This window comes from Mandrillus leucophaeus, unplaced genomic scaffold (genome assembly GCF_000951045.1).
Source record: "Mandrillus leucophaeus isolate KB7577 unplaced genomic scaffold, Mleu.le_1.0 Scaffold1176, whole genome shotgun sequence".
Lineage (NCBI taxonomy): Eukaryota > Metazoa > Chordata > Mammalia > Primates > Cercopithecidae > Mandrillus > Mandrillus leucophaeus.
Window position 1 is genome coordinate 588807 of NW_012100054.1, and position 12578 is coordinate 601384.

At 38.7% G+C, this 12578-nt stretch overlaps 1 protein-coding gene across 1 annotated transcript in view; it reads left to right on the plus strand.

Moving 5' to 3' along the window:
• The first annotated feature begins 258 nt into the window (after positions 1–258).
• U2SURP (U2 snRNP-associated SURP domain containing) overlaps positions 259–12578 on the plus strand; it is a 56998-nt gene continuing 44678 nt past the window's right edge. The window contains exons 1-3 of the mRNA XM_012001317.1: positions 259–402; positions 9647–9691; positions 11363–11494. Coding sequence (XP_011856707.1) covers positions 358–402; positions 9647–9691; positions 11363–11494 — 222 coding nt within the window. The 5' untranslated portion in view covers positions 259–357. The remainder of the gene's footprint in view (positions 403–9646; positions 9692–11362; positions 11495–12578) is intronic.

Below are 12578 nucleotides of genomic sequence, written 5' to 3' on the forward strand. Positions count from 1 at the left end.
TCTTTAAAAAGCGGCTCCCTTCCCACAAAGGAAATACGACTGGTTCGCATCTGTCAAGGGTTGGCGTTGGGATAAGAGAGTGAAATATCAGCTGGCCCTGGACAAGGAGATACTCTGAATTCCCGGACCCAATAACGTGACCAAACACCGTGACTCCCAGGAAAACAAGCGTAGTGAGCGCGGCTGAGGAAATTACTGACACCGGAAGTCACGTGAGCGGCTTCCCCCAAGGTCGCTATCTCGACAGTCGACTATTCAGCCTTGCAGGCTCCTCTGGCGGGCTACGCTGAGATCCGCTGTTTCGGTGCTCGACTCGCCCGTGCTGCTGCTGCCGCCGAAGGAGGGGCAAAGCTCAAGATGGCGGACAAAACGCCAGGCGGATCTCAGAAGGCCAGTTCAAAGGTAATTTCTGACAAAATTTCGTAAGTCAGCGGATCTACCACTGTCGTCTGGGGCCCACAGACGCTTCTGGCCTGTGAGAGGCGATTGGGATTGGGGTCTGCGTTCTGGTCGCGACGGTAGGCCCGGGCGCCGCCGCACCGTGGTGCGCAGGTTGAGAGGCCTGGTATCTCCCCTTATTCCCAGCCTGGATTCAGCTCGAAACTGGCGTGCCCAAGGGGTGGTGGCGTGAGTGCTTCGGGCCGCGCTTGGCGTTGGAGTGAAATCAGGAATTCAGATTGAGGTCCGAAGTCGTGAAAACGCTCTCCTGTATTTCAGCTTCCTGCGCCCTGAGGCCTCCAGACAGCGCCTGGGAGAGAGGCGGGAATCGCTTCCCGGTGCTTAAGTGCTGCTTTTTTCTCGGTTTTGGATCTCACTCACTTCCGGCCTCCCTCAGTTTCCCTCCAAGGAATAAATAATCTTTAGGGTCGCCAGCTGTGAGGGGAGGACCACTAGGGCAAAGACGCGAAGTGGGAAATGCAGAGGCGGGAGCAAGCTCTCCTTTGCAGTGCTTCATAGCCAAGGTTAATGTACACTCTACACGTGGTCTTTACCTTAAGGGGAAGTAGAAAGCACTTTTTAGGGTAGAGGACTCGTGGTCTCTTTCTTCATGTTGAAGAAACACAGTGAAAAGAGAAGCCCCGTAGACTTTTAAGCTACATACGATTAGTAAATTGCATTTGTGTTTACAGAGAATCCTGTGCACGTATTGTGAAACCAGTGAGCTGTGGTAGTAGTTCAGCATTAGTAAGGTTGGGTTCTTAGTTGCCATCTTGGGCGGGACATTTAATCGTTGTTTGCCTTGGTTTTCTGGTCTCGAATATATTAATTGGTACTGCCACTAGGTAGTTAAACTTCCCGATGCTGATGCAAAAAGGTGTATAACACTTTTTTAGGTGCTGGGGACTGTTAAATCTTGAAGAGTATGTGTGACTATAAATCAGTTATTAGAAAGTTAAATTTACTGTAGGAGAGAAGCTTGCTTTTACAGTTCTGAAAAACATCAACTCGTTTTCTACTTGCGTTCTCTAATCCGACTGTTTATGCCACCTGGTGAATGATGTACACCAAAATAATTAGTTCATAATTAGTAATGGTCTTACCAGACATCCTTTAGTTACATAGAAACTTTGATAAGGGGCCAGTTTCGGCTGCTTTACAAGGTGTTTGTCAGTTTTTTTCCCTCCTCAGTACATTTCGTCTTCTCCCCCTCTTTGGGGGCGAGGGGAATACAGGGGTAACTCGCTCTACCAACTCTTCTCAACAGACTCATGACAAGAACATACCGTTAAGGAGCTATTACTAAAGTTAGCTACGTTCATAACAAGTCATGCATAAGCCTCACAATTTCTGTTTCTTCTCAAAGTAATATTTTAGGTATTCCCTACTTGAGGTCTTGGATACATTGAAAACATTTCAATGTCTGTGTTCAGGCTTCCTTCTGAAATAGTACTTTTCATGATTGTGAATGATGGCTGTTACCTATAAATAAATTATTGGATTATCTAGTAATCTTTTCTGTTTATATTGCCTTAGATTATAATCTCTTGATGTTGTTAACAGATTTCTTACTGATGTCTGTAAAAGGAATCAGAATATCTTAACTAATTTGGAGGCTGCATAATGTAGTGGGAAGATTATGAATTTTGTTAGCAAAAGAGATTTGGGTTTAAATCCTGACTTGGTAATTAATTATTTTGCGATAATATTAAGGCAGATTGCTTAAACTCTGGAACCTCAATTTCCTCATTTGTAATGTAGATATAATTCTTTTTTTACAAGGTTGATATAAGGATTAAATGAGCTAATGTCTATAAAGTACAACATAATAAATTGTAGTTTCTTTCCCCTCTCCTTTTTTGTTTTTAGAGGAAATAAGTTCTTAACTTTCAAAATGTCAGGATAAATTTTAATCCTGTGATTTGGAATCTAAGTAATCAGCCGTCATAATGACTGCCCAGATAGCTGCTTTTTATTTTTATTTTATTTTTATTTTATTTTATTTTATTTTTGTGAAGTAGTCTCACTCTGTCGCCCAGGCTGGAGTACTGTGGCACAATCTCTGCTCATTGCAACCTCCGCCTCCCGGGTTCAAGTGATTCTCCTGCCTCAGCCTCCTGAGTATCTGGGAGTACAGGCGCGCACTTCCAGGCCCGGCTAATTTTTTGTATTTTAGTAGAGACGGGGTTTCACCATGTTGGCCAGGATGGTCTCAATCTCTTGACCTCGTGATCCACCCCCCTCGGCCTCCCAAAGTGCTGGGATTACAGGCGTGAGTCACTGTGCCCAGCACTGCTTTTTATTTCTAACGCAAAATTTGTTAGAGAAAGTGTAAGATCATTTTGGCTAATACTACAGTATTTGGAATTTCTAGCCTTTGATATCTGGTTTGATTTCCCTTCCCCTGGAAAGAACAGATGAGTGGCTTATGTTTTACAATACAGATGGAGTGAACAGATACTTCTGTTTCATGTTTCGTCGTTTTCTTTGGTAGTTAAATTCCCATTAATATGGATAGGGATGCTTATATTTCTAGACATTGGGAAAATGGTAATTTTAAAATACACAGTATGGCAAAACTATTAACATTTCTTAATATAAAAAGATTAGATTAGATAACCTCTACAGGTCTTCTAGTTGCTTTTTTTTTTTTTTGAGACAGAATCTTGCTCTGTCGCCCAGGCTGGAGTGCAGTGGCACAATCTCAGCTTACTGTAACCTCTGCCTCCCGGGTTTGAGCGATTCTTCTGCCTCAGCCTCCCGAGTAGCTGGGACTATAGGCGCCCGACTATTTTTTGTATTTTTAGTATTTTAGTATTTGTATTTTAGTATTTTAGTATTTTGTATTTTAGTAGAGACGGGGTTTCATCTATTGGCCAGGCTGGTCTGTAACTCCTGACCTTGTGATCCCCCGGCCTCAGCCTCCCAAAGTGCGGGGATTACAGGAGTGAGCCACCGTTCCTGGCCTCTAGTTTTAAAATGATACTTTATGAATGTATACTTGAATGACTTATCTTTATTCATAATTGTCCCTAATGAAGAGACCCCTATGCACTTTAATTTTCTGTGTAATTTTGTTGTTCTCTGCATTTTAGAGACTGGCAGATGTAGACATTTAATAAATGTTCTAGAAATGAGCTAAAATTTTCCTGTGCATTTGTTTATCACTAGTCTAAAATATTGCTTGGCTGGGGAGGGGTGTTGACGTTATGTTGTAGCTTTGATTTTGAGAGGACAGAGAGCGAGTCTGTAATTGCTTATAAAATTGTTAAACATATTTTCTTATAATTTAATTTATAAAAAATTATTATTTTTGACTGTCAGTTGTTTACTTAGCAAAATTAGGATATGAAGAAAATTTAGTATTTTCTCTCCTTCTGCAATTTCCTGTGCTGGTAATATTGCTAATGTAATGGAACTCCGTGCCCTGCTATTTCACTCTGTGACTATGACTTTTTTTTTCTTTTTTGCCGTATCGCTAAAAATTGAGTTAGGTGAATGGATAAAACAGAAAAAACTACAGACTTTCTTGCACATTCAGTGCTGAATTGCTTTGGCAACTGTTTTGATTGACTGCCTTTGCTGGTTAACAAAAAGTATCACTTTTAAGAAATAGGTAAAATGAGGATCTATTCAAGGCTTATGAACCTTAGGTATTTATTACTGCCAGTTTTCATTTTTTGTGGTAACTGAAAGTTTATGAAAAAGTCCAAACAAAATACGTACCTTGAAAATTAGGCTTTTCACAGTTTGCCAGTTTCAAACTGAATCTTTATTATGATATGGTTGTAACCTTATTTTAAAATATAAGGTAGTTTTTTTTGGTAGAAGGTTTTCGTTTGGTGTGGAAGGTAGAACTGAACTTCCTTCCATTTTCTCGATTGATGCTTTCTTGAAACTTGAACCTGCAGCACTGGTGCTAGAATATGCCTGTTGGTATGGTTTTAAAAATAATTCCTATCTTTCTGGATTTAATTGATTGTTTTCTGAAAGTCCAGTTTTTATTTTCACTTTTTGTTTTTTAGTTCTGAAACTTTGTTTTCCTTGGAAAGTAAACCTTCTAAGAAAGATACCCATTTGCCTTACTAGGTATCATAGAGAGAAGAGCTCATTTAGCATGCAAGTTGAAGGCATCTACCCCTCTACTCCCCACTCTTTTTTACAAGGAGCCGTCATTTTTGGAATAAAAAAAACTTGCTACAAGATATTAAAATCAAAAATAGTAATATTACAAACTATTTGCCTCTTATTCTAGTATAGGTAGTTTTAACATTTTATTGCACATCAGCTGTGAGCTGTGTATTTTGCTGAAATAACGTTTTTGAAAGCAAGATACATTTGTCAGTAGCACTTGAGGCTAATGGTAGTGTTAGGCATCTATTCCCTGAGTTCAAGTTTTTCACAAGGCCGTTCCTCAGTTTAGATAAGCTATAGGTTATTCAGAGTGTACTTACAACTTTTCATATAGTATTGGTAGTGTTTTGAGTAATTTAACAAATCATCTTACATTTGTTATTTAACTTTATTTACATAGTGCTTGTATTAATGATTTTGTGATTTATTTTTTTAAAGATGGATACCTTGATTTGGCTTGGATAGTGGTATTAAGCTAGGTAGCTGTGGTTAATGAGTGGACAGCCTAGTATGTTGACAGTGTGGAGTGTAATTTTGTTTGGTGGTAGGTACTTGTTCTGACAAATCAAGTATATTGAGACTCTGTCACTTGCCAGATCTTGTGCGTGATATTGAGTTAGACAATGTTAAATTAAGAATGTACCCATTTTTCGCGATCGGGCGCGGTGGCTCACGCCTGTAATCCCAGCACTTTGGGAGGCCAAGGTGGGTGGATCACCTGAGCTCAGTAGTTCAAGACTAGCCTGACCAACATGGAGAAACTCCGTCTCTGCTAAAAATACAAAATTAGCCGGGCCTGGTGGCGCATGCCTGTAATCCCAGCTACTCGGGAGGCTGAGACAGGAGAATCACTTGAACCTGGGAGGTGGAGGTTGCCATGAGAGCTGAGATTGCGCCATTGCGCTCCAGCCTGGGCAAAAAGAGCGAAACTCTGTCTCAAAAAAAAAAAAAAAAAAAGAATGTACCCATTTTTACCCATTTTTGAGGAGCATGCTGTCTAGTAGAAGAGAGTCAAGATAGTACAATTAAGGTGTTATTATGCTTCCTGCAGGAGAGATTGTTACACTTGTGGAAATGAAAGTTACTGCTCTTAGAGGGTGAGAGGAGAAACGTGGGAGATTAGGAGACAGATACGAGAATGGAGAGCTCACTAGGTAGAATGGTGGTGTTGGAGGAACGTTGCTGTGGATAGCTTGCTAATTTGGAAACTCAGATGTGGGGCTTTCACTTGAAGTAAAATTGGAGCAGCTGGAAGAAAATTAGTTTTGTTCTCAGCCAGCAAGCTATAGGGCAATAGGTAGTATAGTTGGCTTCACTTTTATCCCCTTAGCAGCCATCAGAATGATCTTTTTTTCTTTTTAGACTTTCTTGCTGTCCCTCCCCACATTTGTACTGTCTGGTTTCTCTGCTCCAAAATTTCTCTTGTGTATGCTACTTTATTGTCTCAAACTTCCCTTAGTCTTCCTTTTCATTTCTTGCTTTTGTGTGTTTTTTCTTTGCTTTCTTTCTTCCCTCCTGCCCCCGCCCCCCCACCCCGAGACGGGGTTCTTGCTTTGTTAGGCTGGTCTTAAACTCCTGGCCTCTAGCAGTCGTCCCACCTCAGCCTCCTGAGTAGCTGAGATTACAGGCGTGAGCCACTCCATCCAGCAGCTTTTGGGTCCTTTCATTTGGATAAGGAGCTGTGCTGTAGACTTCAGGAGATCTTTAAGCATCATTCGTTTGTGTTCTTCAGTTAACAATAAAAAGCCAAACTCAAGACAAATAATCCAGTTCAGCTCCAGGTTAAGAAGAGGGAGAGGCTTAGCTTCTGAAGTAGTGCTATATTTACTGTTTACTTTGACTGTTATCTTTAGAAGTTGATTATTCTTTTAAAAATTGTGTTAACTGCTGTTTGAACTGTTCTTAACCCTCAAAAAGTTCTGTGCTGAAAGCTGTTTAGCTATAGGTGTGTATCAGTGGAAAATGTCTGGTTTGCAATAAATGTGATTAGTGACATCTTAAGCTAATTGAAATCAGCTGGTGCATTGTCCTACATCGTACACCAGTGCATTGTCCTACACCATGCTGTTATTGCTCTATTTGCAAATTTATCAAATTGTATTATTTTGAAAGCTGACAAAATTGTTACTTTTGAACTCATTTTTGTATTAAGAGATTATTTTATTTGATTAATGGTTATGCAAGTGAGATTCTTAAAGATTATAGAGCTTCATCTTTTGATGACGACTTGGAGTCAGGGAAGAGTTAACTGTATGGAAATAGGCAGAATGTCTAGGTTCTTGTATCTTTTGTTTTTAAATCCTAGAAATGATGATTTGGATGTGATGGCATAAAAGACTAAAGAAAGGGTAGCACTTTCTTAGTTATTCTTTTGGGTGCTTGTTCTTTCTGGGTGAACTTTAGAATTGTTTTGGCAATTCCTTTGCCCCCTTGCAGATATTTCCCTTTGGAATTTAGAGCTGTTGAATGAAATTGTATTAAATATGTAAAGAAATTTAGGTATCATTGACATTATCTTTATATTGAATTTTCCCATCCAGTAATATGAATCTTTTGAAAAGGTGACTTGAGTAACTGGATTTCTCCTAAAGTTTTTGTTTTTTCTTCACAAGGGTTATATACATTTATTAAATTGGTTTCTAGATGTTTTTATATTTTTTGTTGCTTTTATGATTAGGATGTTTTTGTTACCTAGCAAGTTAATACTGGTGTATTGGAAGGCAGTTGACTTGTTTTTGTTGTTATTTGTTTTTGAGATGGAGTCTCACTCTGTTGCCTAGGCTGTAGTGCAGTGGCACGATCTCAGCTCACTGCAAGCTCTGCCTCCTGAGTTCACGCAATTCTCCTGCCTCAGCGAGTAGCTGGGACTACAGGCGCCCGCCACCACGCTCGGCTAATTTTTGTTATTTTTGGTAGAGATGGGGTTTCATCACGTTTGGCCAGGATGGTCTCCATCTCTTGATACACCTGCCTCAGCCTCCCAAAGTACTGGGATTACAGGTGTGAGTCACAGCTCCCGGCCCAGGACATTGATTTTTTTCAGCCTCTTGCCTGAACTACTTTTGTAATTGTTTATTCTTTTGGATTTTTAAATTTCTAGATATTTGTAAATTGATGAGTTTCAAGATATGTTTCAGAGTGTGTTTCATAGTTAATACTAAAAATTTTCTTCTTTTATACCATCTTGACGTTTAAGAAAGATTAGCTGCAAGAAGAAAATGAAGGTGGAGACAAAAGTTGGACAAAAAAACCATGGACAGAAAGAGTGAGATGGGGCTGGGTGCAGTCACTCATGTCTGTAATCCTAGCACTTTCAGAGGCGAGCAGATCCCCTGAGTCACGAGTTTGAGACCAGCCTGGCCAACATGGTGAAACCCTGTCTCTACTAAAAATACAAAAATTAACCAGGCATGGTGGCGCGTGCCTATAATCCCAGCTACCGAGCAGGCTGAGGGAGGAGAATCACTGGAACCTGGGAGGCGGAGGCTGCAGTGAGCCAGGGTCCTGCCACTATATTCCAGAGTGAGACTCTGTCTGAAGGAAAAAAAAGAACAAAAGAAAGAATGAGATGGGAGGCGTCCCAGTGCTTGGTTGTCCTGGGCTGATTTTTGCCTGTGCTAATGTGCAATACAGTGGAGTTCAGAGGAGTAAATTGATTCAGTGCAAACTTCTTACCAGCTGTTCTTAGCCTTATGTTTGGACAACATAAATAAAACAATACTGTGTGGATCTCTATTAATCTTCCTGATTTGCTCTTTTTAAAATAACATACGAATCTTCAATTTTCTCTTAAAATAATTTTGTCTTGAGCTTTATATGACATCTGGACTGGGAGTTGGGGTCAGGTGAGATATTTGTGATCTCAATATTTTTGATTTCATTTGAACACTTAACACTTAAATATATAAATAAAAACAAGTAAAATTTCACTACCCTGTACCCTCAAAAATAAAAACAGCTCAGTGACAGTTATATTTTGGATCCCCAAGTAAAAATTCTTGGAGAATCTTTCTTTCAGAAGGATAGCATATATTTAGTTAATAGCCTTGCAGCTTATCATCTCTGTCTTTACATGCGTAGTGGAAACAAATTATTGCATACCATGTATAATCTGATCAGTTAAGAAAAATTGAAGTTTTAACAGTTGACATTGCTGGAAGATACCATATGAACTCTTTCTCGTGCCACCAGGCAGCCTGTGACATGCTATAGAATCATCTCCCTTAAAATGAGTTGTAAATGGTGCTGTATTGAAATTTGATAATATTTTCTTGAACTTTCTGCAGAATTTGTACCTTTTTTTTTTTTTTTTTGAGATGGAGTCTCGTTCTGTCACCCAGGCTGGAGTGCAGTGGCACGATCTCAGCTCACTGCAAGCTCCGCCTCCTGGGTTCACGCCATTCTCCTGCCTCAGCGTCCCAAGTAGCTGGGACTACAGGTGCCTGCCACCACACCCAGCTAATTTTTTGTATTTTTTAAGTAGAGACGTGGTTTAACCATGTTAGCCAGGATGATTTCGATCTCCTGACCTGGTGATCCACCCACCTCGGCCTCCCAAAATGCTGGGATTACAGGTGTCAGCCAACATGCCCGGCCAGAATTTGTACCTTTTAATAGACAGCAAGCATTTATATGTGGATTTCTTTATGTGGCTTTGGGTGGTTAGAGAAAGGAAGAGAGTTTTTGTACTGTGAACCAAGAAGTTGCTGGGCAGTACTGTGGCAATAAATGATGCATCTATGATTAGGAAGAGCTTTTGCCTAAAACTTCTGTTGTATAAATGGTGGTTAGGTTTCCAGTGTATACTATAAAGAGGTAATTGTGCCTCATACATATTCCACTAGTGTTTATATTATATTTTTGGAAATATGCAGGCTGAATTTTAAAGAAATGACTTACACGTTTACTTTGTATCATCTTCTTTTCCTAAGTCAGAGACTGCCTTTGCTCAGTTTAATTAACTGAGGAGAAATTGCCAGAAGTTAGGAAATACTAAGTTTGTATAACATGAGAGACATAGTTTGTTAGTGTAAGACATTTTTAAATTATTGACTTTTATTTTTAATACTTGTAGACGAGATCATCAGATGTTCATTCGTCTGGATCTTCAGATGCACATGTGAGTATAAAAGGCAATCTTTGTCTTTTTTCCTTTAAAATTTAATTTCTCATATGTTTCCCTACATCAATGATTTTACTTCACAAATAAGTACAATTATATTGTGTGTGCTTTTTTTCCTTTTACTCTTTTTTTCTAGGTGCCTTCCTTTTTTTTATGTTCTACTTGCATAAGTTAGCCCTCTCAAGCCATGTTGGAGACCTAGGATGTATATTTCCTTATGATTTTTATTGTGTAAAAATCTGTACATACATACGTATGTGTACTTACACTTTGACTATGGGAATGCATTATACACATGCTTTTCTTACTGCACAGAACATGTGTTGGAAATCGCTGCAGGTAAACTGTTATAACTCTAATCTGTTCTTTCTTAAGGCATCATAATGTTCTATGATGAGGAGGTGCAGTTGTTTGTTACTTGTTTGTTGATGGGCATATATTTTTTGTTAAAAGCTTTCGAGTAACATTTTGGATAGATAATACTGCAATAAGTATTTATATATATATGTTATTACAGCAGTGTTCAAAGTGTAGTCTGAAGACCCTTGGGAGTCAGAAGATTCCTGGGAGTCACTGAGAATCTCTGAGAAGGGTCTGTGAATTCAAAACTATTTTGTAATAATACTAAGGCGTTATTTATGCCTTTTTCACCATTTTGGCACTTGGACTAATGCAAATATAGCTGGAGGTGCAAAAGCATTCGGTGGGTAAACTGTTGGCACTTCAGCACAAATCAAGGCAGTGACACCAGAATATACGTGTAGTCATTATATTCTTCCCCAGCAGGCACAATAATTTCACTTGAGAAACCAGCATAATTAGAAATAATTTTTACTGCTTGGTGAACCAGTAAAAATTACTACTATTTTACTACTTCATCAAGCAGTAAAAATTTACCATTGTCTTGATTTTGTATAGTTTGTCTTAATATTCTATGTGATAAGAAGTATGTATAACACTTATGCTTACCAAAATGTGATGTTTGTTTGAGTTGAGAAATGAAACTAGTTGCTTTTTTCATGAAACACCAGTTTTACTTGGGAGTGACTGACAGGCAAACTATGGTGAATCAGACTTGGGGATTTTGGCAGACATTTTCTTGAAAATGAAGGTAATGAACCTGTTACTTCAAGGAAAACAACTGTTACCAATATAAAATTCAAGCTTGTGAGTTAGAGTTATTGAAAACTTCCCCTGTTCTTAAGAACTCTTTTATGCCGGGTGCAGTGACTCACACCTGTAATCCCAGCACTTTGGGAGGCTGAGGCGGGCGGATCACCAGGTCAGGAGATCGAGAACATTGTGGCTAACACGGTGAAACCACGTCTCTACTAAAAATACAAAAAAATTAGCCAGGTGTGGTGGCAGGCGCCTGTAGTCCCTGCTACTTGGGAGGCTGAGGCAGGAGAATGGCTTGAACCTGGGAGGTGGAGCTTGCAGTGAGCCGAGATCGTGCCACTGCACTCCAGTCTGGGCCACAGAGCCAGACTCCATCTCAAAAAAACAAAGAACTCTTCTGATGAAATCAATGGTGATATTAAGGGATGTGATATTTTGATAATGTACAATGAAATTTGTGACTATCTGACATGGCTTATTTCTAGTTTTCAGTGCTGTATATGTATGTATGTGTGGTTTGTTTTTTCTCTTGTTTTGCTTTTCCTGAAGATGGATGCATCTGGACCCTCAGATAGTGACATGCCAAGTCGGACGCGACCTAAGAGCCCAAGAAAACATAATTATAGAAATGAAAGTGCCCGTGAAAGCCTTTGTGATTCTCCTCATCAGAATCTCTCAAGAGTGAGTATAGATAAGATAAGGTAAAGATAAGAAAGGATAGTTAATGGTGTTAATCTGTCCTTGATTGAATTTAGTGGTTGAATATTTGGTTTTGTATGTGTTTCATCTTATTCTATTTGAAAATAGCATTCTTTTTGTATTTGGGATAACAGTAAACTCGTTTATATAGGGACATCCTTTTAGCTCAAATGTGAGATATATTTCATTTTAGAGTTTTAAATTTTATTCAAAAAGAAAAGTGGTGTTTGGATTTAAAATGGTTAATTGTCAAGTTTATCTTTCCCCACTTATATCAAAAATTTATTGAACCAAGTGCCAAATATCAGTTACTGGAAATGCACAGATCATTGAAACACTATTCTTGTTTCCAGAGAGCTTGTAGGCTCACTTTGGAAAACAAACAGGAGCAGGTGCTATTCACTCTAATAAGTGGAGTGCCCAGGGTAATACAGGAACACAGAGAAGGAACTTCCTCACTTTTAGATCTGTAAAGTGCTCTCAGACTCTTTTAGACTTTTATTCTATGTCAAGTAATTTTTTCTTGTGGTTAAATTTGTAGCATAACACAGTCATCACCAGCCAGTATTAGCCACTGACAACAAATTATTTTTCTTGTTTAATATTTCTAGGTATAAATATATTTTTACTTTGCCTAGATTTATTTTACAAGAACCCATTTTAAAATACCCTGTTTTTAGTTACAAATTTTTTTTCATTTCTGCAAAAATTCTGTAAACAAACTTTTGAATGATTGCTTATATTGTTTATTTGAATAAATACTCCATAGTTTCCTTAGCCATATCTCTCTTGGGTGTCTGAATTTAGCTCTTAGGGTATAAGTAAAATTTGAGCATGGTGATTTTTCTTTGGGTTTCATTTAATTCATATATAATTTTGCCACTTGTTTAAACTTTTGAAGTTGAAACCGGAGAGACTGAATGATGGCAAAATGATTTTCTGTTTTGAGAAAATGTATTTTGAATCTGCTTCTGAAACCCAATATTGACTTTTAGGTTATAAACTGCTTTATTTTTCTCAAAGGGATTTTAATTAACTTTAAAATAGTTAGCAACAATGTTACTCT